Source organism: Jaculus jaculus, chromosome 21 (assembly GCF_020740685.1).
Source record: "Jaculus jaculus isolate mJacJac1 chromosome 21, mJacJac1.mat.Y.cur, whole genome shotgun sequence".
NCBI classification, from domain to species: Eukaryota; Metazoa; Chordata; class Mammalia; order Rodentia; family Dipodidae; genus Jaculus; species Jaculus jaculus.
The window spans coordinates 11386643-11411502 of record NC_059122.1 but is presented as its reverse complement, the minus strand read 5'-3'; the positions used below and the strand labels follow the sequence as shown (position 1 = coordinate 11411502).

Sequence of the window (24860 nt, the reverse complement as noted above, 5' to 3'; positions counted from 1 at the left end):
CCTCTGCCTCCCGAGTGCTGGGATTAAAGGCGTGCGCCACCACGCCCGGCTAAGGGGCTGGCTCATTACCTGGCTGCCTACTCAATGAGTCCCAATGACTTCATCTTGTTTTAGTTTCTTGTTTGTTTACTTTTGCTTTGTTTTTTTTTTTTCGGGGGGGGGGGGAGTAACAGGGTCTCATGTAGCTCAGGCTGCCTTCAAATCTGATAGGTAGCTGAGGGTGACCTTGAACCTCTGATCTTCCTGCCTTTACTTCCAAAGGGCCGGGACTAGTGGCGTGTGCCACCACACCTGGCAGCCTTAGTGGTTTTACACTTTTTTAATTAAAAAAAAAAAAAAAATTTTTTTTGAGGTCGGGTCTTGCTCTAGCCCAGGCTAACCTGGAATTCACTACGTAGTCTCAGGGTGGCCTCAAACTCGTAGCAATTCTCCTACCTCTGCATCCTGAGTGCTGGGACTAAAGGCGTGCATTGAGACAGGGTCTCACTACGTAGCCCCGGGCTGGCCTAGGAACTCACAAAAACCCACCTCTGCCTCCTGAGATCTGAGACTACCCCACCAGCCCGTATCCCTCACCACTCCTGAGTTCTGAGACTACCCCACCAGCCCGTATCACTCCCTGCTCCCAGGACCTGTTTCAGTGCTTTCTTAGAAAGTGCTGAGTTTCTTCTGTGGATGTCTGTCTGGGTCTCTTATCAGCATCTAACCCCCACCCCCCGAGCTGGGGCATTCGCGGCAGCATTCCAGTGTGTGGCACACAGGTGACCACCAAACACACGCCACATGATGAGCGCGGAACCCCGCCGCCCTGAACTATGTCGTCCGGGTCCCTCTCCAGGCCCTATATTCTAGAACGGAATCCCCTCCCAGGAATTCCCTCCACCCGCAACACAGACAGAGCCAACTCTCCATTATCTGCCTGTAGAGCCGATGCCTGGAGCGACCACAGGAATCCTGGCCTGAGCCTCTCTGCTGGCTGCGCTGGCCTGACACGGGGCGAGCGTGCCAAGCGGGGCGCAAGCCAATTGCCTGGGCCAAGGTTAACACACTGGGAGAACTTGTTTCCTGGCCAAAGCCTGACAGATGCAATTGCTGGATTGACCTCAATTTGAGGACTGTCCCAGAAAGAGAGTGAGTGCTGCGGCTGGGTCTTTCTCCAGCCTGCCCTAGGAACTGAGAGCTGACCACTGCGGATCCAAGAACGGAATGGGAGTGGGTGGTCAGGAAGGTGTAGCCACTGCCTGGGGTCTGTCTGCTCAGTCTGAAAAAAGGGGCTGTAATAATGGCATGACCACTGAGAGTATGTGTTTGGGGGGGGGTTGTGGGTGGGTACAGAATTTTGCATAGTCTCCAGCAAAGGTTTTTTGTTTTTGTTTTTTTGGTTTTTCGAGGTAGGGTCTCACTTTAGCCCAGGCTGACCTGGAATTCACTATGGGTTCTCAGGGTGGCCTCGAACTCACGGCAATTCTCCTACCTCTGCCTCCCGAGTGCTGGGATTAAAGGTGTGTGCTACCACACCCGGCACCAAGTTTTCTTTCTTTTTCTCTTTTTCTTTTTTTGAATTTTGGTATTTGGGCAGGATCACTCTGTGAGGTGAGGCCATCCTGTGTATGGGAAGGTGTCAAACAGCACCTCTGGTCTCCGCCCATGATGCCATTCTCTCTTTATCCCATGGAAAAAGTGTCTCCACACTCCTAAAGATCCCTTAGGGTGGGGGTGGGGGGCTCAATTGTTCTATTGGAGAATCATTGGGCTAGACAGACCAAGAACCAAACTGTGCTTTGGTGCAAAGGCTGGAGTTATCATGGGATATGGGTAGGATTGAAGGCTGGGAAAACAAGACCCCAGGAAACAGGGTCTCTTCTCTGAGTCACAGATGTGAGCTTCTCAGGAGAGCTGGGAGATTCGATTCATGGGTAACCAGCCCCTGCATGGCATGGATGTGTGGGTCTGAGGGTCCTGGGTGCTTCTGAGGTCTGAGTGTCCCAGGTTTGATAACTGTGCGACGGCTGTTGTCTAAGAATTCTGCGAGCCAGCGGGAGGTCACACTGGCCTCTCTGTCTGAGGAGCTCCAGTGAGCTTCCTGTTTTTAGTGGTAGTGACTTCGGAGGAAGGACGACAACCACGCAGGCCCTGCATCTGAAACACCTTTGAGGCGGGGGCATTGCCCAAAGACTCCAGAAATCCCTGTGGGTCACACGAGGTGCCTGGGATGCAACCTACAGGCGGTGGTCATGTCAGGGGCGTCACTGGCTCCTGCCCTCTGGGGTTCCCGCAGCAGCTTGCGAATGAGAGGAAAAGGTATCCATGAGCAACTTCAAACTCCAAGCCAGGAAGCTTGGCAGAGGAACCAAGAATTTCGACTTTGAAGTCAGGCAGATCCAAGTTCAAGGTCCAGGAGCGTGACTTGAAGAGTCGGCATGTCCCGCTGTAAAGTCTCCGTTTCCTCCTCTGTTCCTCGGTACGACAGGAGAAGCCACTGACCCAGGTTTGAAGGGCCAGTGATGGGTACCAGTGAGTGAAACTTCCATTGAAGAACCGTCGATGGGAGGGAGACGTGAAGGTGGGAATTCTGGGGGCTGGGGGTAGCGTGGTGAAATCCCAGATGGAAGGCAGACACTGGACTGAGAGCCTCAGACTGGGGGTTGGGGGTGGCGTGGCGGTGTCCCAGGTGTGGCGGGGGGCGGTGGAGTAGCACGGTGATGCTCCAGGTGGGGGCTGGGGTGGCGTGGCAATGTCTCAGGTGGAAGATGGACACTGGACTCAGAGCCTTGGACGGAGGGTTGGGGGTGGCGTGGTGATGTCCCAGGTGGAAGGCAGACACCAGATTCAGAGCCTTGGACTTGTCTGCCCTGTGTTTTGACGTTCCTCCCCAGCCTCACCCAACAAGGGCATAAATGATTCACTTATTTGTTCCTGGGTCTCTGTCCTCAAAAGGCCAGGAACGTACCAGATTTTTCATTTGCTGTACAGAACATCTAAACCCACCCTGGCCCCCATCCCCAAGACGTGGCTTCCCTTGGGGTCGAGGCCCACACTAGAGGCATGTCAAACCAGGGCTGGGGGCATGTTTTTTGTTTTTGTTTTTGTTTTTGTTTTCCAGGCAGAGAAGCTTACTTGCAGCCGCACCCGGAGAATCCTTGGGGGCTCCAAGGACTATATGGGGGTGAAGGGGGGGCAGAATGGAAGCTGTTCTTATGAATAGCTATCACGAGACTCCCAGGGAAAGTGCCTAGTCTGCAAATGGGGAGCAGGCTGAGAGGGCACCAGTGTCAAAGCCTAGGCCTTTCACCTCCAGGCCACTACGCTGCCACCCACACCCCATGCCTCCATTTGCTCAGGGAAACTATAAAGGGTGGGCTTGGTCTCCCCGCCACACCCACCCACCCGGTGGCCACATCTTCCTCCTCTCCCCTGGCTATACAACAGGTGATTCTCAGCAAGGACGAAGACACATCTACCTGCCTACCTGTCCCTTCTCTGGGCTGTTTGCCACACTGAGAGGAAATGCCCACTCCACAGGAACCTATAAAGTATCTGTCGGATTCCCACAAGCGTTTGAGCTGGGATAGGAGCCAGTTACTCCCTAGGCTGTGAGAAGGAGAGTGCTAAGGTTTTCTGGGCACCGAGCTCACCCTCTGCCCTCAGGAGTGTCACTTCCCTCCTTGTTGCCTCATACCTGCAGGTGCCAGCCGTCAGCTACCAGCTAGCTATTGCATCGATTCAGCTACCTGGCTGGGCACCTCCTGCCCTCTTGGTTGGGCTCACTACTTCTCTTTCTTCCCTTCCTTCCTTTCTTCCTTCCTGCCTTCCTTCCTTCCTTCCTTCCTTCCTTCTTCTTCTTCTTCTTCCTCTCTCTCTCTCTCTCTCTCTCCCTTTCTTTCTTTCTTTCTTTCTCTGGTTTTTTGAGGTAGGGTCTCACTCTAGCCCAGGCTGACCTGGAATTCACCATGCAGTCTCAGGGTGGCCTCCAACTCACGGCGATCCTCCTACCTCTGCCTCCCGAGTGCTGGGATTAAAGGCGTGCGCCACCACGCCAGGCATATCCTACTTCTTGTTGCATGTTTATATCCCCTGCCCCAGTTAATGAGGCCCATGATAGCAGGGATGCTGTGTACTCTCTGTGAAGGTGTGTCCATAAATCTCCGCATCATGAGATGTGCTTATGGGTGGGGGCAGGTCAAGGAACCCCAAAAATCCGGGAAGGGGGCTAAGGATGGAGGGAGCTGGGGATATGGCTCAATAGTAGAGCACTTGCCTAGCATGTGCAAGGTCTGGGTTCAATACCCAGCAATGTGGGCTGGAGAGATGGCTCAGCACTTAAGGCACTTGCCTGCGAAGCCTAAGGACCCAGGTTTGACTCCCCAGAACCCACGTAAGCCATGTGCACAAGGTGGCATATGCATCTGGAGTTCGTTGGCAGTGGCTGGAGGCCCTGGTGCGCCCATTTTCATTCTCTCTCTCAATAAATAAATATTTTTTAAAAAGCAAGCAATGCAAGATAACAAAATAAGAAGAAAAGTTTAAAAAAAAAAATGAAAGTGTTGGAGGGATGGCTTAGTGGTTAAGGCACTTGTCTGCAAAGCCAAAGGACCCATGTTCGATTCCCTAGTACCCACATAAGCCAGGTGCACAAGGTGGTGCATGCGTCTGGAGTTTGCTGGCAGTGGCTGAAGGGCCTGGCGCGTCCATTCTCTCTCTCTCTCTCAAATAAATAAATAATAAAGTTTGAAAAATTAAACCAGCTGAGGATGAAGCTCAGTGGCTGAGCCTCTGCAGATTTCAGTCCCTAGCACTGCCCAGCAGAAAAGAGAACAAATAAGAAAAAAAAAAAAAAAGATGCGGGCTGTCAAGCCATACTACTGCCTGACTCTGTAACCTCAGGCAACATATTTCAACCCGCAGGGTCATGATCTGCCCAAAGCTAACACGGGATGGTAATAACCAAATGTACCCCCCACACAAGGCTTTCCTAAGAACCACACAAACTGATCACGCAAAGCTTGTGGCATGGAGGAAGCCCAGGCAAGGTGCTTGGGAGTTCTTGGAAGTCAAAGCCTTTGGGGACTGATGAAGGAGATGAGGGAAAAGGTGTGATGTGGCATCTCACCATTCGGCAGCTACACTAGGTTCCTGCCTGGTCCTTGCACATGCCAGGCCCCGCCCCACCACAGAGCTTTCCCACTGGCACCCGGGGCACCCTTCCCACCGTTCATGTTGTGTTTTACTCAAACACCACCTCCCCCAGGGAGGCTTTTACCCAAGCTGGTACTCCGTCCGATACCCCCCCTGCCCTTGAGGTACTCCGCATTATTGTTCATCCCTGCTAGAATGCCAGCCCCTGTTGGGTAGTGAATTCTCTCCTCCACTTACAGCTATTTTCCCAGCACTTAGAACTGAGCCTCGCACATCGTAGCTGCTCAGTTCCCCCCGCCCCGCCCCCCCCCCCCCCCCACGAGGTAGGGTCTCACTGTATCCCAGGCTGACCTGGAATTCACTCTGTAGTCTCAGGGTGGCCTTGAACTCACAGCAATCCTCCTACCTCTGCCTCCCGAGTGCTGGGATTAAAGGCGGGCGCTTGCTGCTCAGTATTTAACGAGTGAGTAACAAACTGCAAGGTGGGACCAGTGTGAGATGCCCTTGTGCAGGGTAAATTGTGGCAGAAAGGGGGGGGCAGGCACTCCTCATGCCACAGTCTGTCTGTCTCTCTCTCTCTCACCACTAGAGGGCACAAGCTGTTTTGTCCCATGCTTAGAAGCAAGGCTCACCAAGACAGCAAGAAGGAGGTGAGATAGATGGATGGAGGAACAGGTGGGCTTGGGGTGGGGAGCTCAGTTGCTAATACGGGCATCTGAAGCCAGCAGGTGTCTAGCTTATAGAAAGGAGCCAGACCACCCACAGTTTTGAGTCCTAGCTCCTGGCCACCCTCTGGGACCTTCATCTAGCCACAAACTCCCAAAGCATCTTGTTTTCACAATGGGAGAGACATGGAAACCTAAGCAGAGCATCAAGAGAAGGGCTTTCGGCTTCAAGCAGACTCAGTCTCCCAAACTCAGCTCCTGCCAGGCTCAGTGACCTGGCTCTCTGAGCCTCGGGGACTGGGTGAGATGCTTCCTTAGGGCCGCAGAGCCCTCTTACCAGAAATGCCACTTCTGCCATCCAGAATGTCTCGGGGGCCTTCCTTGGTGACAGGCAGGTAACGGGTAGTCCGGAAGATGTCACCTTCCCCCTCAGCAGCCTCAGCCCCATTCTCATCCTCCTCCCTAGGGGCCGGGCCAGGCAGTCTCTCTGGGCCTCGAGGATGATCCGGGGTGGCCAGGCCACCTACCAGAGGCCCATCCATGGGTGCTGTCTCCTTGTCTCCACTAAGTGCTGCTCAAGCTCAGTGGGGCATTGTGGAGCTGGGAACAGAGAAAGGGAGGTGCTTAGGACAAGTAAAAGAGGAATTCTGCCTCAGTTTCCCCTTCCTCAAACCCAGGCCTCAACCTTGCAGCCCACTGCCTCAGTTTTCCTCGAAGACCAAGTGATCTGGATAAGTGGGGCTGAGACTCTACCCACATCTATTATAACCCAAATACACCTACCCTCACCCCGTGGATAACTCATCTCTTTATACAGACCCTTAGTGCCTCAGTTTACCCACTTTTATTTGTTTGTTTTCCGAGGTAGGGTCTCGCTCTAGCCCAGGCTGACCTGAAATTCACTACGTAGTCTCAGGCTGACCTCGAATTCACGGCGATCCTCCCACCTCAGCTTCCCGAGTGCTGGGATTAAAGGCGTACGCCACCACGCCTGGTAGTTTATCACTTTTAAACATACACATTCAGTTGCCTCATTGTCTTCCCTAGTCAATCCATCCACTTCTCCTAGATCCCCTCCTTCAGTCCCGCAGTGTCCCCTCCAGTTCCTCCCTGGCTTCTCGGCACCGGCAGAGCCTAGAGTTATGCCTCCAGTTTCCAGAACCCCAGCCATTTCCACATTCTGAGTCCATATAGTTACTATCTCAAGTCTCCCCCTCCCCATCAATACCCCTCAGGTTTCCCACATCACTTTTTCCCTTCCCTTCCCACCCTGCCCGCTAAACCTGGACCTTTGGGTGCTTCAGAATTAACCCCTTAACCTCCCCATAGCCTCAAGTGACCCCAACATTAACCCGTTCGTTTCTCCCCAGCATTATCCCTCATGCATACCGAGCCTGGATTCCTCTAACCTACCACCCTCCACCAATACTGATTGCTCTGGTCCGACAGCAAGAGGGACAGATGGGGCGCCTGGTCCAGAAAGGAGGACCCTAGGGAAGGGTGGGGGTGGGGGGAGAACTGTCCTTTCCACCTATAAATACCTTCAAGGTAGCGCAGAAAGTGAAGGACAGGAATGAGGCGCCCTCCCCAGGGAGATGGTGGGGAGGCTGGGCCCAGGCAACCGGGGCGGGGCCGGGGCTCCAGGCCTGGCTGCAAGCTCTGTCCTGGGGAGCGTGTGGGAGAGGGGGGTCTGGATGTTCCCAGGGCACCCCCCCCACCCCCGTCCACGGCCTGCCAATCTCGGTGTGATGGGGGAGGAGGGTCTCTGCCCGGGGGCCTGGAAGAAGCACCTCCGATTGCCCACTGAGGGTGGGCACTGCCCGCGGGTGGGGAGGGAGGGACAGACAGGACCTCAACTTCGGAGCACTTTGGCAGCTTGGGATTGGGGAGTGGGTTCCCATCCAGATATCCCACCCTCCTCCCCGGGCAGGGGGGGGGGTCACAGAGGACGGAGATAGCAGTGCGCGGGCGCACCCTTGGCGGAGGGGTGGGGGGGGAAGACCAGGGTCCTGGGGATGCGTCCTCTGCCCGTGCACTACGGGGCGGGAGACCCCGTGGGACAATCCAAAGTCGGGGGGGAGAGAGACACCTGCCCCGAGACCCCGGCCCCTCCCCCACCTGCGCGGCCCCGCCCACCGCCCAGGCCCCGCCCCTCGGTCCAGGCCCCGCCCCGCCCCCACCGCCCCGGCGGAGAGGGGGTTGTTCGTTCATCCTGCCCGGCCGGGCCCGAGCTCAGGCCTCCTCCTCCTCCTCCTCCTCCTCCCAGCTCCGGCTCCGCCCCGCCCGTGGGCTTCCCAGGCCGGGCCCGGCATCTCACCGAGGAGGCGTGCACCGCCGACTGGATGCCGGGGTGTGGGCTGTGCGTTGGGGGAAGATCCTCGGGGCTCCCCTCCTCGGTGTGACCGTAGCTGCCGTTACTGCCTCTGCCGGTGCCGGTGCCGGTGCCTCGGCCTCCGCAGCAGCCGCCGCCGCCGCCTCCTCCTCCTCCTCCACCACCGCTCCGGGGACATTGTCCCTTTAAATCGCTCCCCCCCTGCCGCCGCCCCGCCCCCCCGGCGCGCCGCCGTGACCTCAGCGCGACAGCCCCGCCGCGCCGCCATGATGGGGAGGTCTAGAGCAGCATCCCCCCGCGGGGATGGGTGGTCCAGCGGGCACGCCGCCATGTTGGGAGTGGCCAAGTAGGTCACCCTTAAAGGGCCCGCGCGCCAGGCGAGCATCTAGGGAGGGGCTGTTACCATGACAACACTCTTTGTTTCTTCCCCTCCCCCCACGCAGCACCCACCACCACACCCCTGCCCCACCCCCCCCAGTAGCTCCCATCACCTCAGCGGCTCTTCCCATGGCCGAGCAAGTCGCTCCATGGGTCATCAGAGGTCACCCTGAGCTTTCAATCCCTTGTCCCTATCAGCTTATCTTCCAAACGTCAGCTCGCTGGTCCTGAACTTCAGCATCTCCAAGCCCCTGCTGAGTGACTTCGCGTTGCCAAAACTCAGCGTCCGTTCCTTTCACACTAGGACCCTCACACACGCACACATCACAAGCTTGGTACTTTTTCCCCTTCATCGCCCATTTGCCTCGCCACCCACCCATTCTCATGTTCAATAGGTCAACCACCTAACTACCCATCCCGTCAACACATCGCCTATCCATTCACCTCTTCAAGCATCCACTTATAATCACATCTGCTTTTGTCTTCTTGCCACTGCAAAGGAACTCCAGATGCACGCCCCACTTTGTGCATCTGGCTTTACATGGGTGCTGGAGGAACTGAACTCCGGGCTGGCAGGCTTTGCGAGCAAGCGCCTTGAACCACTGATTCATCTCCCCAGGCTCCCTACTCTTATCTACTGCCCGTTGCTCCTCCTTGCAAGCATCCATATGGCCAAGCAAGGACTCCATAATCTCTATGCGCGTCCTTCCGCCCTACCATCCACACAGCTGTCCCGGGCATTCACTGAATGCTTGTCTTCTCCGGGTGAAGACAAGGGGCCATGTCTGTCTATTGTTTTCCCATGGCTCAGCTCAGAGTCCCAGAAGCCCTCAGCAAGAGAGATAATCACAGCTGTTCTGTTCGATCACTCAATCCGTTCAAATATTCTCTCCCATGAGTCAGGCCTTCGCTAGGTACACCTATCCATTGTGGTTAGTTAACAACCTGTTAGCAACATCTACCAGGTCAAACATGCATCTGATGTCAACCTAGAGAGAGGAGGATTGTTGGGAGTTCGAGACCAGCCCGAGACTACACAGTGAATTCCAGGTCAGGCTGGGGCTAGAGCGAGATCCTACCTAAAAAAATAAATAAATAGACCAGCTGACAGAAAGCTGGAAGACACCATTCTACATGTAGTTCAATGGGAGAAAGAGATATCACCAGTGAAGATACTCAAAAGTGGACACTGCAAGCCTTATAATTGGCCAGCCAGGACAAACGAGACAAAGGGTGCAATAGTGTCACATCTGTCATGGTGGAAACCAACTGCCCTCCAATTGGACTGGAGGCCTGCTCCATGGGTGGGGGAGGAACACATCCCTGATACTGAAAACTTAAAACAGGGGTAGTCATGAGCCCAGCAAGCACTTCTCTCAATATTTATACCCTTATATTAACGTTACTCTCACTTTGGGTAGAGAATCTTCTCTTTTCAGATGGCAGTGACCTTGGGATGACTCCGAAGGTATCATAGTGCTGGAAAGAAGTGAGTGACTGGAGTACTGACTAACATCTCGATCACACCTTCCAAGGCTCAAGGTCTAATGTGAAAGAGGTGGCGGAAAGAATGTAAGAGCCAAAGGAAGGGTAGGACTCCTTATAACGTGCTCCTCCAGACACAAAATACCCTGGGTATCCATGACCTCACAGTGCCTGACACTACCTACATAAGAGGAGGAAAAGATCATGACATCAAAATAAAAAAAGAGACTGATTGAGATGGCGGGGGGGGGGGTATATGATGGAGAATGGAATTTCAAAGGGGAAAGTGTGGGGGGAGGGTATTACCATGGGATCTTTTTTAAAATCATGGAAAATGTTAATAAAAATTGAGAAAAAAGAAAAATAAATAAAATAATAAAATAATAATAATAAAAATAAATATTAAATAAAATAAGCCAATCTAGTCTAGTCTACCTATCATTCCATGCACCCTACCCCTTACCCATGAATCAAATGTCTGCTCATTTATCCAGCCATTCAGCTGCAGAGCTCAACTGTCTTCTCACCTGCCTATGATCCCATGCCTTCCCCATCACAAGGGAAGCTGGTTTGTGTTGTAACTTGGAGGTCCAGAAAGATTCTGTCATCCGGGGCCCGGGGAGTTGGTAGGACGTGAGGTGGCAGATCTACGCTTCACTGAGAAGCGGGCGCTGCCTAGAGGAGCGACGGGTCCCCATACTGAACACCTTTCCTATAGCGTAGGGTAAGTTTCGGTCCATTGAACGGACGACAGAATAGAGGCCCTGCGAGAAACGGCCTAAGCTGCTGAGAATCTGGCAACATTTCCCTCTCCGTAAGACCTCAAGTCAGGGAAGAACTTGGGTGAGCTGAATGGGGACCCGTGCGTGCGCTCCGTGTGCTTTCGATTGGCGATACAGCGGGGCGGAGGAACCACCATTTTACTTAAATCGAGGTTCTGCCAAACAATGTCACAGCGCAGAAGTGGTGGGTACCTCCACCCCACCCCACACAGAAGACCATGCGGGCCTGAAGCAGGGTCAGGAACCCCACAGGATGGCTCTCCTGGCTTTCCAGATCCCATGGGATGAGATGGGCAGCTCAGGTGGTGTCTCCGTTGGCCAAGGGCGCTTTGAGAGCTAGGGGCTGACTCCCAGATCCTGGTGTCCTTGTGAGAAGCTGCAGGCTCTGGATGGCCTCCCTCAGCTGGCCCTGAGCGCGCTCCAGCTCGCTCAGGCGGTTCTCCTGGGGGGTGGGGGGAATCATGGAGATGGGTTTGCAGCCCTCGGAGGGCTGCTCCCCAACCCTTGCCCCCTCCGGCAACCAGACCTGTCCAGCGGTAATCTCACCAGATTTTTCAGCCTATGGTCTTCAGCGCTTGGATCCAACTCTGAGGTCCTGTGGGAAGTCAGGGGCAGAAGGAGGGGCGAGGGGGTAAGGGGGAAAAGGTGCAGGCACAACTTCACTAGAACGGGCTGGAGGATGTGCCCAGATGGCGGCCCAGCCTGATTAAGAGGGGGGCAAGCTGGGCTGGGGTAATGGCTTAGCGGTTAAGGCATTTGCCTGCAAAACCTAAGGACTCTGGTTCAATTACCCAGGACACACGAAAGCCAGATGCATGAGGGCGCACATGCATCTGGAGTCAGTTTGCAGTGGCTCGAGTCCATGGCGCGCCCATTCTCTCTCTCTGCCTCCCTCTTTCTCTCTCTCTCATAAAGAAATAATTTTTTTTAAGGGGCTAGCTGAGAAATGGGGCCTAGGTCCAGGGTCTGTAGTGGAGCTGCTGGAGCAGAACCTGGATCTTTGAAGTAGGCCGTTTTTTTGGGGGGGGGGGGAGGGGGCTGCCATCCAAGGCGGAGATTTGGGCCGACTTGAATGCAAAGCACAAACTTTATTGGTGCGACCCCATCTAAGGGCGGGAGCTAATGGAGAGGATCGGGACTCACCCAGCTCCCAGCCTGGAGTCCGGGTCGTGCTGCGGGCTCCTCCGGAGCTGCCCGGGCTGCCCTCCAAGTGCCTGCACGTGGGTATTCAGCGACTCCACCAGGCGGGACAACGCTCTCTGCTCCTTGCGCAGGGCGGCCACCTCACACTGTAGCTCTGACAGCTGTAGGGAGACGGCAGCTGTCATCTTTCCTCTCTCCCAAAAGACCCGAACCCCGGTCCCAGGGGCTTTGCCTCATCTGCAAGTTCTACCAAGTTGGGAAACATCGCTCGGGGAGGGGAAGGCTACTCCTAAGGTCGCTCTCCTCCGGGCGCGAAGCGACGCTGCATAACCTTGCCCATCGGTCGACGTGTGTCCAGCATCTGCTCTCGGTCCCTGGGCAGGTCCAGCTGGCGTTGCCAGGGCACTGATGGCCTCCGAGGCAGGGAGGCCGAATCCCCGATCAAGGCCCGGCCACGTGGCGCAGGACGCTGGGAGCCCTTGGGTCGCTGCCGGCCCCCCACCGATGGACAGCGGCGGACAGGGACGCTCTGTGTGCGCTGCACTGGCCGAAGGGGCCGGGGGCGCTTCTGCTCATCCGGCCGCCTCCGGGCCCAGCTCCCAGCACCCTGAAAACTGCGCAGAGACTGGCTCTTGGAGATGAGAGGGGTGTGCTTTGGGAGGTCTCGGGGAGCCAGGAAACCGGGCCTCTCCCCTGCGGAAAAGCTGGAGGGGGAATGAGGGGATATAGAAGCTCAGCACTTGACAGTATCCTTAAGATGACCCCATCCCAACCTCTGGTCAAAAATCACCCCATGGCTTAGTGATTCAGACATTTGCCTGCAAAGCCAAAGGACCTCGGTTTGATTTCTCCAGAACCCACATTAGCCAGGTGCACAAGGTGGTGCATTCGTCTGCAGCTCTTTTGCAGTGGCTAGAGGCCCCCGGCACACACCTTCTCTCTCACTCTCAAATAAATAAAATTTAAAAAAATTTAAGTTCAAAGCAAACAAAAGAGCTGGGCATGTGGCACATGCCTTTAATCCCAGCACTTGGGAGGCAGAGGTAGGAGGATCGCCATGAGTTCAAGGCCACCCTGAGACTACATAGTGAATTCTAGGTCAGCCTGAGCTAGAGGGAGACCCTACCTTGAAAAACCAAACAAAAGGAAAAAAAAAAAAAAGGAATAACCCCACTTTTTACATCAATTTGACCTTGTCCATTACCACCACCACATTTTGTGTGTGTGTGTGTGTATTGGCACACACTTGTGAACTGGGAGGGTGGACACACTCTCTAAGACCTGGACAGGACCTCAATACCTTTCCCCTTCTAAAGCGTTGACCCTGACCTCTGACCTGACTCTCCATAATTGATTCCAATCTTACTTTGGGATTGACCTCTGCTCACAAAGATACCTTCTTTTTTTTTTTTTTTTCTTTTTGATTTTTAAAAATTTTATTTGCAGAGAGAGAGAGAATGAATGAATGAATAATAATGGGGCATCAGGGCCTCTTGCCACTGCAAACGAACTCCAGATGCATGTACCACTTCTTGTATCTGGCTCACGTGGGTCCTGGGGGATCCAACCCAGGTCGTTGGGCTTTATGCGGGCAAGTGCTCTAACTGCTGAGAGCCATCTCTCCAGCCTTTCGTTTTGTTTTTTTTTTTCGAGGTAGGGTCTCACTCTAGCCCAGGTTGACCTGGATGTCTGTCTGTAGGCCCAAGATGGCCTCGAACTCACAGTGATCCTCTCACCTCTGCCTCACGAGAGCTGGGGCGTAAAGGCGTGTGCTATGCCTGGCTACTCTCTTCCTTCCCAAGGTGACCTCATATTCTCTCCAACCTGTAACCTTAAGCTGACTCTGTTTTCCTTACTCCTTGACAGAACATGGCCCCTAACTTTTTTTTTTGTTTTTTTTTTTGTTTATTTTAATTTATTCATTTGAGAGATATAGGCAGAGAGAGAAAGAGAGAGAGAGAGAATGGGCGTGCCAGGGCTTCCAGCCACAGCAAACGAACTCCAGACGCGTGCGCCCCCTTGTGCATCTGGCTAACGTGGGTCCTGGGGAATCGAGCCTCCAACCGGGTTCCTTAGGCTTCACAGGCAAGCGCTTAACCGCTAAGCCATCTTTCCAGCCCGGCCCCTAACTTTTGACTGCAAATATGCTGCTGTCTATAATGTCTGATCCCTCTCTGACCTAAGCCTAACCTCTGCCCTGACCTTAAAAAAAAAAAAAAAGGGAGTTTTTACTTTATTTTTAAAAATTTATTTGAGGGAGAAAGAGAGAGAGATACAGAAAGAGAGAGAGAGAGAATTGCCAGGGCCTCCAGCCGCTGCAAGCCAACTCCAGATGCACTTACCACCTTGTGCATCTGGCTCCTGGGGAACTCGATCCTGGGTCCTTTGGCTTTTCAGGCAAGTGCCTTAACCACTAAGCCATCTCTCCAGCGCCCCCCCCATCCTTTGGTGACCACATTCTAACATCTGGCCCCAGCCTGATCATTGATTTGACCCATTCACAACCTCTGACTGACCATCTCTTCCCCCAAAGCTACCTTCTCTGACCCCAGATATGACTTGACCCTTACCTTGCACTCAGTCTGATTCTGTGACCGTCTGCATTTGACCGCACCGCGCATCACTCCCTGATTTGGACCCCTTTCACCCTCAGTCTGAGCCCACCCACCAGAACCCAGAGCAGACTCGAGGCTACCTGGAGTGGACTTGGATAGGAGTCCGGGGAAGATGCATTGGCACACACACGGGGGCAGGCCGGCCCTCCTCAATGGCTTGTAAGATGGTGGGTAGCGGTTCTAAGCCATCTCGGGTGGTCTGTCAATGCATTCGGGGGGTGGGGGGAGGAGGAAGCCCGGTGAGTTCCCTGGGGGCAGAGACTCCACAACCTTCTTGCCTCCGGGGCTTTGGACTCAGACCACACCTGGTCAAGTTCTGCAAAAATCGTGCAGAGCTGAGCGTGCAGAACTGCCAACTGGAGCGCCAGGTCTCCGCTGCCTTGGTAACTACTGGGCAAAGCAGCCGTGTCCACCACCGCCACTTGGTCCAGGAAGCCTTGCATGGCCGGCCCATGCTCCTCCAGGAAAGCATTCATGAAGCCCATATAGGCTTCCTTCTCACCGAACCTGAGTTGGTACCAGGATGGCTGAGTCAGGAAAGTCACCTGCCAACCCTTTAGCTTTGTACCCTACACACACACACACACGCACGCACACGCACCAGCCTCCAAGCACTTACGGGGCACGATTGGCAAGGTTCTGGATGACCTTGGCAATCAGAGTCAGGGTACGGGCTGGTCCAGGGGCCGGGTGATCCGGTGCCAGGCCAAAGAGGCTGGGTGCCAGGATGGCAGGGCATAAAAATCGCAGAAAGAGGGAGGCACACACCAGCCGAGGGCCCAGGGCCTCAGAGCCACGTGCCTTGCATACTTCTCGCCAGCCTGAAAACACAGCGCCCAGCTCTGCTGGGAACCAGCTAGGGCAGAAGAGGCATTGGTCAGTGGATGATGCTATAAAGATCATGGGTGGCTGGGCGTGGAGGCGCACGCCTTTCATCCCAGCACTCGGGAGGCAGAGGTAGGAGGATTGCCATGAGATCGAGGCCAGCCTGAGACTACATAGTAAATTCTAGGTTAGCCTGGGCTACAGTGAGACCCTACCTCAAAACAAAACAAAACAAAACAAAACAGAACAAAAAGGTATTTGGAATTTATGTCAAAGAAAACTTTAGCTGGATGTCCTAAAGTTTTATTTGCTCTATCTGGCAACCTTATCCCCTTTGCCATCTGACCCCAGAGTAGTTTAGGACTTAGTTCCTTAGCTTCTAACTACACAGGATTCCTATTTTCATATATCAGAGTTCCATACCACTTGACTCAAGTCAGCATAGAATCTTGATTCTATGACCTCTGATTCACGTGCTATGTCCCCTGATCTTAAATGATCCCATGCCCCAAATTCAAGGTCTCAGGGTGGCCTCAAACTCACAGCAATCCTCTTACCTCTGCCTCCCGAGTGCTGGGATGAAAGGTGTGCGCCAACACACCTGTCTACAGTGAATACCTTTAAAAGTATAAGCGTGACGGCTGGATAGGTGGATTAGCGGTTAAGGCGCTTGCCTGCAACACCAAAGGACCGAGGTTCGATTCCCCAGGATCCACGTAAGCCAGATGCACAAGGGGGCACATGCATCTGGAGTTCCTTTGCAGTGGCTGGAGGCCCTGGCGCACCCGTTCTCTCCCTCCCTCTCTCTCTCAAGTAAATAAATAAGATGTGAGGGTGATCTGGATGTGACATCTGTCATCCCATTGCTACACCGCTCCCCATGCACCCCTCCCAAAGCTGCACTCGGGGTCAAAGAGGACCTTTTCTGAATAAAGGAGGACCGCTCCCCCGCTAGAACCTGAAAAAAAAACCCTCAATATACATATACATATACATACATATATATATTATATATATATATATATATATATATAATATATATATAAAATTTTAAAGTGTAAGTGTGCACCAAATACTGTGCTGAATGTAATTGAATGTCCTGACTCTAGCTGGGCACCCTAACTGAGGAGCCAGGGCAGCAGAGAGGCTGAGAAACGGGGCTGGGCTCAGAGGCCCCACACTCTTACTCATAGGAGCGGACGATGGCTTCAAAGACTTCCTTGCAGCTGTTTCGAAGTCTGGCCTGGTGTTCCGGCAGCTCTGTGGCTGGGCACTTGCTGGGGTCCACTTCACAGCTGTCGGCGGAGGCACAGACGCGCCGCACAACCTGCCCTACGCCCCGCCCCCAAGGCCGTGAAATCCAAAACCCACCTCCGGCACCATTTCCAGTTTCCCGTGGATGCACCTGTTCCAATTCTCCACTCCCGCCTAGAATCTTGGCATGCCCAAGGCACCACTCACTACCAGTGCGCAGGTCACCCAGGGCAACCCACCCAGCAGGCCTCTTAACGCAGTCCCAACCGCAGCTCACCCAAGGTCTCCTGGAGGTAATCCTGCGCCACCAGTTTCATGTATTCGTCAATGGCCTTGGTGGCCAGGGTGTTTTCTCGGAACAGCAGAGCTTCACGACCTCCACAGCGCGCCAGCTCCGCTGTAGCCAGGTCTGTCACCAACGCCTGGAGGGCAGACGTGACACTGTGCATAATAACCGCGGGGAATCTTTGTGATATCCAGGTGCGGCTGCCCTGAGAACGGTTTTCCGAGGTAGGGTCTCACTCTAGCTCAGGCTGACCTGGAAGTCACTATGTAGTCTCAGGGTGGCCTCGAACTCACGGCGATCCTCCTACCTCTGCCTCCTGAGTGCTGGGAATAAAGGTGTGCGCCACCACGCCTAGGTACAGTTTTTCTTTTTTCTCTCTCTCTTTCTTTCTTTCTCCTTTTCTTTCCTCCTCCTTTTTTTTTTTTTTTTTTGTTTGTTTTTCGAGGTAGGGTCTCCCTCTAGCCCAGGTTGACTTGGAATTCACTCTGTAGTCTCAGGCTGGCCTCGAACTCACGGTGATCCTCCTACCTCTGCCTCCCGAGTGCTGGGATTAAAGGCGTGCGCCACCACGCCTGGGCTTTTAAGTGAAGCCACAAACCACCCGTCACTCAGAAGCGAGCCTCGCGGCGTGCAGAGGTTCAGCTCATGCCCAGTCTTCCATCTGACGGACCCTTCTGGAGTCCGTGCCCCACTCCAGGCGTCCCCCTCCGGGACTGGTGTCTCCTCCCCGCTCCCCTTAGGGCGCTGCATCGGCTCCTCACCTGCGCCCGGCCAGTGGCCCTCAGTACCCGCACCATGGCTGTGGCTAGCTCCTCCTTGGCCATCGCGGGCAGCGCGGGCTCCAGGGCCCCGCAGAGGCGAGTGTAGTGGAAGGTCAGGAACTCGGCCAGCTCCTTGTAGCGCTCGGACGGCAGCACGCGCAGACGCCGTGCCCTGATCCGCGCCCGCAGCGCGCCCCGGGCCTGCGCCCCGAGCAGCGGGAACCAACGCTCCAAGCCCGCGGGAGGCGCCCGGGGGACGCTCACCTCCTCCAGGGCCAGCGTCACCCGACCCACCACCGGACCCTCGGGGTCAGCTCCACGAAGCCGTAACGATAGGCGTCGGGCTGCCGGTAGAGCCTCAAAGTGGAAGCGCTCGGCCCAGAAGAGCTGCCCGGGGCCTGACCGCGCCGCAGTGCGCGCCAAGAGCGCGCCGTCCAGCCACAGCTCGGTGCGCACGCCGGGCGCAGTGCTCGCGGTCCTGGGCAGCCCCTTCGCTTCGTGCACCCACACGCTCAGCCACGTCTCCTCCCGCTCCACGCTGTCCTGGAGGCGGTACGGGAGGGGAAGCCGGTTTGGAGATGCGCGGGGCGAACCGCGCGCTCAGGCTTGCGGGGGGGCGGGGGCTTGGGGACATCGCTGGGTCCCTGGGAGCGGGGAGCTGCCAACATCTAGAGGTGGCAAGCAGAAGGCTTCCTGTGTAGGATCTTCTAGACACACGTCGGAGTTCCAAGATGGGCTTCGGATGCCAAGTTTGGGGACTGCCCAGCAGGGAGGTGAGGTTTTGCAAATGTGTGGGCGGGGCGGTGAGTTTGGGAGAAGGGGTGTGGCATGGGCTGTGGGCGGGCTTTCCGGGTACCCACGTCCCGCCTCTCAGTGACCTGGCACGGCTGGAACTGGCGGCGAAGGTCCTCGATCCAGCGGTCTCTCTCCGCGCCGGAGCGACACGAGAAGCAGTGGCTCCCGCCTGCCCAAGTTACCTGTCGGTGCGCGGAATCCCAAAGATCTAGATGAAGCTCAGGGCGGAGCCGAAGGCTCGGGGATGGGATGCAGGGTGGGGGTTTGCCTGCATTTACCTGGAAGCAGTAGGGCTCCCCGAGGAGGCTCGAATGCAACGGCCAGATGCGCACATCCCGCTCAGCGCCCAAATCCAACCCGGAGAACGTGGCCAGCGATTCCCTGGAGCCCAGAGCACTGGGGGACCTGTGGAGCGGGTGGGGGAGCAACTGGTCATTCCTCCTTCCTCACCCACGGCCTGAAGGGCAAGGGAAGACTAGAGACAAACCTGAACTAGATCTTGCCCAGGCCTATCTCTAAACATCCTTCCTACAGTGTCTTATCGCCTTATTATTATTATTGATTTTTAATCTTTTAAAAAAATTCTTACTCAGTTGAGATAGAGAGAAATAGGCAGGGGGAGAGAGAGAAAGAAGAATGGGCGTGCCAGGGCCTCCAGCTACTGCGAACGAACTCCAGACGTATGCGCGCCCCCTTGTGCATGTCCCTGATGTGGTTCCTGGGTAATGGAACCTGGGTCCTTTGGCTTTCTAGGCAAGAGCCTTAACCACTAAGCCATTTCTCCTGCCCCTTTTAAAAATACCTGATTTTTAATCTTTTAAAAATTACATTTTATTTATTTGAGAGATAGAAAGAGGGAGATAGATAGATGGATGATGGACAGATGATAGATAGATAGATAGATAGATAGATATAGATATAGATATATAGATATAGATATAGATATAGATATAGATAAAGAATGGGTGTGCCAGGGCCTTCAGCCACTGTAAGAAAAAAACTCTACATGCATGCATATCTGGCTTACTGTGAGTCCTGGGGAATTGAACCTGGGTCCTTTGGCTTTGCAGGCAAATGCCTTAACTGCTAAGCCATCTCTCCCATCACCTTTAAGATAAGCACAATTCCTCAATACTGGCCCGCACGAGCTCTTTCTCCTCCTTGTCACGTTTGACTTCATCTCCCCCACATAATGGCTTCCTTTCTGATCTCCATTCCCCCTAGCTAATGTCCCGTTCTGCCTTTGCACCTGCGGTTCCCTCTGCCTGGAACACTTTCCCCAGCCTCTCTTGGCAAATTTCTATCCGTCCATCCATTGGACCCCTCAGTTTAAGGGTCCCTTCCCTGACCCTCCCAGATTCAGGGTGTCCACTTAGCTTCTATGTTGATACATACATACATACACACATACATTTTTATATGTTATATATATATATCACATACATATATATAATATATATAATACACACATATATATATATATATACACACACACACACACATATATATATGTATATACACACACACACACACAGAGTATATCATGCCAGGGCCTCTGGCCACTGAAAATGAACTCTAGACACATGAGCCATTTTGTGCCTCTGTTTATTTTTAATTTTTTGTTTCTTTGTATTTATATGAGAGTGACAGAGAGAGAGAGAGAGAGAGAGGGAGGGAGGGAGAGAGGGAGAGAATGGGTGCACCAGGGCCTCCAGGCACTGCAAACAAACTCCAGATGTATGTGCTACCTTGTGCATCTGGCTTGTGTGGGTCCTGGGGAATCAAGCCCCAAACCGGGGTCCTTAGGCTACACAGGCAAGCGCTTAGAAGCTAAGCCATCTCTCCAGCCCCTGCATCTGGTTTAATGTGGGTACTGGGGAACTGAACTTCAGGCCAGTAGGCTTTGCAAGCAAGTGCCTTTAACCACTTAGATATCTCTCCAGCCTATATATATTTTTTTACTTTCCTTTTTAAAAAAGATTTATTTTTATTTATTTATTAGAGACAGAGAGAGAGAGTGAGAATGGGCATGGCAAGGCCTCTAACCACTGCAAACGAACTCTAGATGCATGTGCCACCATGTACATCTGGCTCACGTGGGACCTGGAGGATTGAACCTGGGTCCTTAGGCTTCATAGGCATGCGCCTTAACTGCTAAGCCATCTCTCCAGCCCTTTCTAAATTTATTATATATATACATATATATATATATTTTTTTTTTCCCCCGAGGTAGGGTCTCATTCCAGCTCAGGCTGACCAGAAATATGTAGTCTCAGGTTGTCCTCGAACTCACAATGATCTTCCTACCTCCACCTCCCAAAAGATTGGATTAAAGGAGTGAGCCACCATGCCCAGCCTTAGCCTCACCCCCCGCCCAAGGGAGTTTCTCACTCAAGCCTAGGCTGACCTGAAGCTCACTCTGTAACCCCAGGCTGGCCTTGAATTCCGGGCGATTCTCCTACCTCAGCTGGGATTAAAGACATGTGCCACCATGCCTGGTTTGCCTTGTGTTGTATTAGAACTCACTCCTACCTTTCTGTGTGTGCTGGGGCATTGTGGCCCAGATGTCACCTGATGCAGAGCTGATCATGGGGGGGGGGTGGAATAAGGTAAAGACAATAAGGCAGCAAGAGCGAGGAGAGTGGCAAGCCCCTTCAGTGCCCCAGAAACTCTTACCCATCCCGAGGGGTGTGAGCTCCCATCTCCAGCTTGGCCTTTTTCTTCTCCTTCAGTCTCTTGAGCAAGCCCTGGTGGAAAGGACATCAGCCAGGTACAAACCTGTGTTTTCTCCTCAGCTCCTTCCCTCCAGGGTATCTGGAGGGTCTGCAGTCCTTAGTGGACCCCAGGACAGGTCACACTTGGCAGTAACTTTAACCCAGTAGCTCGCCATTCATTTTCATCGTTTGCAGTGCTCGGGGCTGAACGCAGGGCCTCAAGATGGGCACAGGCTCTGCCGGGCACAGGCTCTGCCAGTGGCACTGTTCCCCTGCCCAGCAGTATTCATTTCTTTTTTTTTTTTTTTTCTAAATTTTATTTATTTATTTATTTATTTGAGAGTGACAGACACAGAGAAAGACAGATAGAGGGAGAGAGAGAGAATGGGTTCCAGCATCCGCAAACAAACTCCAGACGCGTGTGGCCCCTTGTGCATCTGGCTAACGTGGGACCTGGGGAACCGAGCCTCGAACCAGGGTCCTTAGGCTTCACAGGCAAGCGCTTAACCGCTAAGCCATCTCTCCAGCCCGCAGTATTCATTTCTAAGGAACCCAACCAACCCTGCGCTTCCCATGAGCTGCGCACGGTGGCTCGCTCCCGTAACCCCTACATTTGGGAGGCTGACGCAGGGAGATTGGTGGGAGTTGGTGGCCAGCCTGGTCTACAAGGTGGCTAATCTGAGCCACAGAAAGATCCTGTCTCGAAATAAAAACACCCAAACAGCATTCGAAAATAAGAAAATAAAAAGTGGAGAAGAAAACGTTCTCATTATCTCCCCAGCCTAAAAATACTTTTTTTTAAAAAAAAAAATTTTGTATTTTTATTTTATTTTATTTTATTTTTTGGTTTTTCGAGGTAGGGTCTCACTCTGATCCAGGCTGACCTGGAATTAACTCTGTCATTTCAGGGTGGCCTTGAACTCACGGTGATCCTCCTACCTCTGCCTCCCGAGTGCTGGGATTAAAGGTGTGCACCACCACGCCCGGTGTGCACCCATGTCCTAAAATTATTTTAGTGAAGTACGGGAGGCAATATAACAAAACAAAAAAAAAAAAAAAAAAAACAACCCACAAAACAAGGAAAAAATAGGGTAAAAATTAACGGCTGGAGGATATATCTCAGTGGTAGAGAACTTGTCTCTTAGGTGTGAGACCCCTTCCCCCACTGCCTGCCTTACCCGAACATTGTGGACCTGGCTGGAGCTAGCAGCTTCTGGCTCAGTTCTTCCACGGTTCCCATCTGGGGGGGAGGGGGGGGAGGTAGTCAGAGCGAGGCGGCTGAGAATTGAAGTCATCATGTATTCTGTACCCTTCTAGGTATATAATACGGGTGTCTCCCAAACTACAAAGCCTCCCCCACCTCTTCAACTTACCGGGGCCCTTCACGTTCCCTATGGCTGTTTGCATGCTGCCCTCGGAACTGGTGCTCCCCACTCGGGACCTGCGGGGACCCTGTGCTCCCACAGGCGTGACAATCAGAAAGGGGAGGGAGGCAGGCAGGCAGGGCGTGGCGTGGGGAGGGGGCAAGCGCATTCCCGTCATCTGCACGGAGTCCTACCCCCTCTCCTTGCCCCCCATCTTACCTCCTCCTCACTCCCGAGCAGCACCAGCCTTCCATCAAGCAGGGCAAAGCTGCCTATGTCCCAGACAGGCGCGTCGGGGGTGGGCGCCTCGGGGATCTGTGGGGCAGGCGACCCTGGCTCTGGTTCTAGCTCCTGCTTCAGCTCTGGGAAAAGGAAAGAGGACCGAGGCATCTATCTTTGAGTCCTTGGTTTTCCACCCAGCCACTTTGTTTTTTTTTTTTTTTTTCAAGGTAGGGTCTCACTCTACCTTATGCTGACCTGACATTCACTATGTAGTTTCAGGGTGGCTTCGAACTCACGGACATCCTCCTATCTCTGCCTTCCAAGTGCTGGGATTAAAGGAGTGCACCACCACACCCATCTTTTACCTCTATTTTTTTTTTTAATTTATTATTTTTTTTCAAGGTAGGGTCTCACTCTAGCCCGGGCTGACCTGGAATTCACTATGTAGTCTCAGGGTGACCTTGAACTCACTGCGATCCTCTTACCTCTGCCTCCCGAGTGCTGGGATTAAAGGCATACGCCACCATGCCCAGCTTTTTTTTTTTTTTTTAAGAGAGAGAGAGAATTGGGGCACTAGGGTCTCAGCCATTGCAGTTGAGCTCCAGATGCTTGTGCCACCTAGTGGGGATGTGCAACCTTTGTGTCTGGCTTATGTGGGATCTGGAGAGTTGAACATCTGTCTTTAAGGACCTTAACTCCTAAGCTGTCTCTCCAGCCCATCCACCACTTCATACACCAAAGGTACAGCCAACATCAACCATGTGTCAGGCTGTACATCCTCGGGCAAATTCTGACCACTCTGAGTTTTTTTTTTTTTTTTTTTTTTTTTTTTGAGAGTGACAGAGAGAGAGAGAGAGAGAGAAACAGGCAGAGAGAGAGAGAGAGAGAGAGAGAGAGAGAGAGGAGAGAATGGGCGCGCCAGGGCCTCCAGCCTCTGCGAACGAACTTCAGATGCATGCGCCCCCTTGTGCATCTGGCTAACGTGGGTCCTGGGGAATCGAGCCTTGAACTGGGGATCCTTAGGCTTCGCAGGCAAGCGCCTTAACCGCTAAACCATCTCTCCAGCCCAAGGATGTGTTTTTATCCTTCTGTCTGCAACTCTCCCCCCGCTATGCTGTGAGCTCCATGGGTGCTAGGAATATATCACCTGTTCTGCTCACAGCTGTGTGCCCCAGTGAATGAATGAACACCCTCTTTAAGGTACAGATGTGAACCGTTCAGGCTCAAGAAAGCAAAGAAAGCCACACGCAGGCTATGTGGGAGCTGAGATGGATCCCGGGCAGAAGAGGATGAGCTTCGCCCTTGGGTACAAGGCGTGTCCGTCAGGTCCCAGAGCCATCTGCCACTTGCATGGACTAACTGTGGGTGGGGTGTACTCTGTACCCCTTCCTCTGGCTGAGGCCCGGAGCAATGTGGGCCCCTGCAACCCTTCCTCACTCCTTGTTTAGGTTGAAAGAGGGAAGAGGTTTGCTGGGGGCCCCCCAGTCACTTCCTGCTAGGTTTTTCACACTCCCCACAGCTTCCTGTGTCTAGAAGGCTGATGTTCAGATGGCAGACAGAACCCCAAGCATCCGGCCACCCAGCAGGACCCAAGCGTCAGGGTGGTGGTGGGGGGGAGCTCATACCTGGGGCCTTGGGCTCCAGAGGTTCCGTCTTTTGTCTCGACCACAGGGTCTTGGACAGCCGGAGGCCGCTGGGCCTGGATTCTTTGGGGGGTGCCGAGAGCACCCTTCGGAACAGCGAGCGAGGAGGAGGAGGGGCTGGCTGGCTGCTCACCATGGGCTCCTGGTGGCTCAGGGCCCTCCCCCAGCTTGCAAAGCGGCCCCAGCGGAAGCCCCCAGGCCCCTTCTCCCCGCGTCCAGAGTGCCACTGGTATGCTTTCAGCGGAGAGGTCGCCACCGGCTGGGCATGGGAGGCCTCCCTTGGCAACGATGGCTCCATGGCAGAGGCTCTGCTGAGGGCACGGAGAGGGTTACACGAGCATCTTCCTCCACCCACCATCCTTCTCAGCCCTGGCTTTAGGGAACCCACTGCGGAGGGAGCGGAGGGCACACACATACCTTTGGTTTCCTGGCCAGCCCCAGACTCAGCCGCCGCCTGCTC

The 24860-nt window shown here is 54.0% G+C and overlaps 2 protein-coding genes across 9 annotated transcripts in view; both read right to left on the bottom strand.

Annotated features, from left to right (window-relative positions):
• Positions 1-8256, bottom strand: part of Wiz (WIZ zinc finger) — a 34544-nt gene extending 26288 nt beyond the window's left edge. For 4 of the 8 annotated variants that reach the window (XM_045139364.1, XM_045139368.1, XM_045139366.1 and 1 more), the window contains exons 1-2: positions 7343-7813; positions 6139-6401 (exon numbers count right to left, since the gene is read on the bottom strand). In XM_045139364.1, coding sequence (XP_044995299.1) covers positions 6139-6343 — 205 coding nt within the window. In that variant the 5' untranslated portion in view covers positions 6344-6401; positions 7343-7813. Of the gene's footprint in view, positions 1-6138; positions 6402-7342; positions 7814-8118 lie in introns of those variants that run through there. The other 4 variants (XM_045139365.1, XM_045139370.1, XM_045139371.1 and 1 more) reach the window with 4 other exon arrangements.
• Positions 8257-10942: 2686 nt separating this feature from the next.
• On the bottom strand, positions 10943-24860 carry Rasal3 (RAS protein activator like 3). Its single transcript, XM_045139289.1, has 18 exons — positions 24818-24860; positions 24383-24708; positions 22755-22897; positions 22545-22623; positions 22350-22411; positions 21134-21204; positions 18736-18862; positions 18541-18639; positions 17663-18205; positions 16893-17037; positions 16549-16693; positions 15156-15392; positions 14842-15043; positions 14617-14735; positions 12253-12625; positions 11922-12082; positions 11325-11373; positions 10943-11220 (listed from the first exon to the last, which is right to left on the bottom strand). The coding sequence occupies exons 2-18, from the start codon at positions 24696-24698 to the stop codon at positions 11077-11079; spliced, it is 3015 nt and encodes a 1004-aa protein (XP_044995224.1). The 5' UTR covers positions 24699-24708; positions 24818-24860; the 3' UTR covers positions 10943-11076.

Coding starts and splice junctions, on each gene's coding strand:
- Rasal3 (XM_045139289.1), bottom strand. CDS start 24,698: ATGGAGCCATCGTTGCCAAGGGAGGCCTCCCATGCCCAGCCGGTGGCG. Junction 18,206..18,540: donor GCCAGTTCCAGCCGTGCCAG/GTCACTGAGAGG, acceptor TACCGCCTCCAG/GACAGCGTGGAGCGGGAGGA. Junction 12,626..14,616: donor CCTATCCAAGTCCACTCCAG/GTAGCCTCGAGT, acceptor TTCCCCCTCCAG/CTTTTCCGCAGGGGAGAGGC.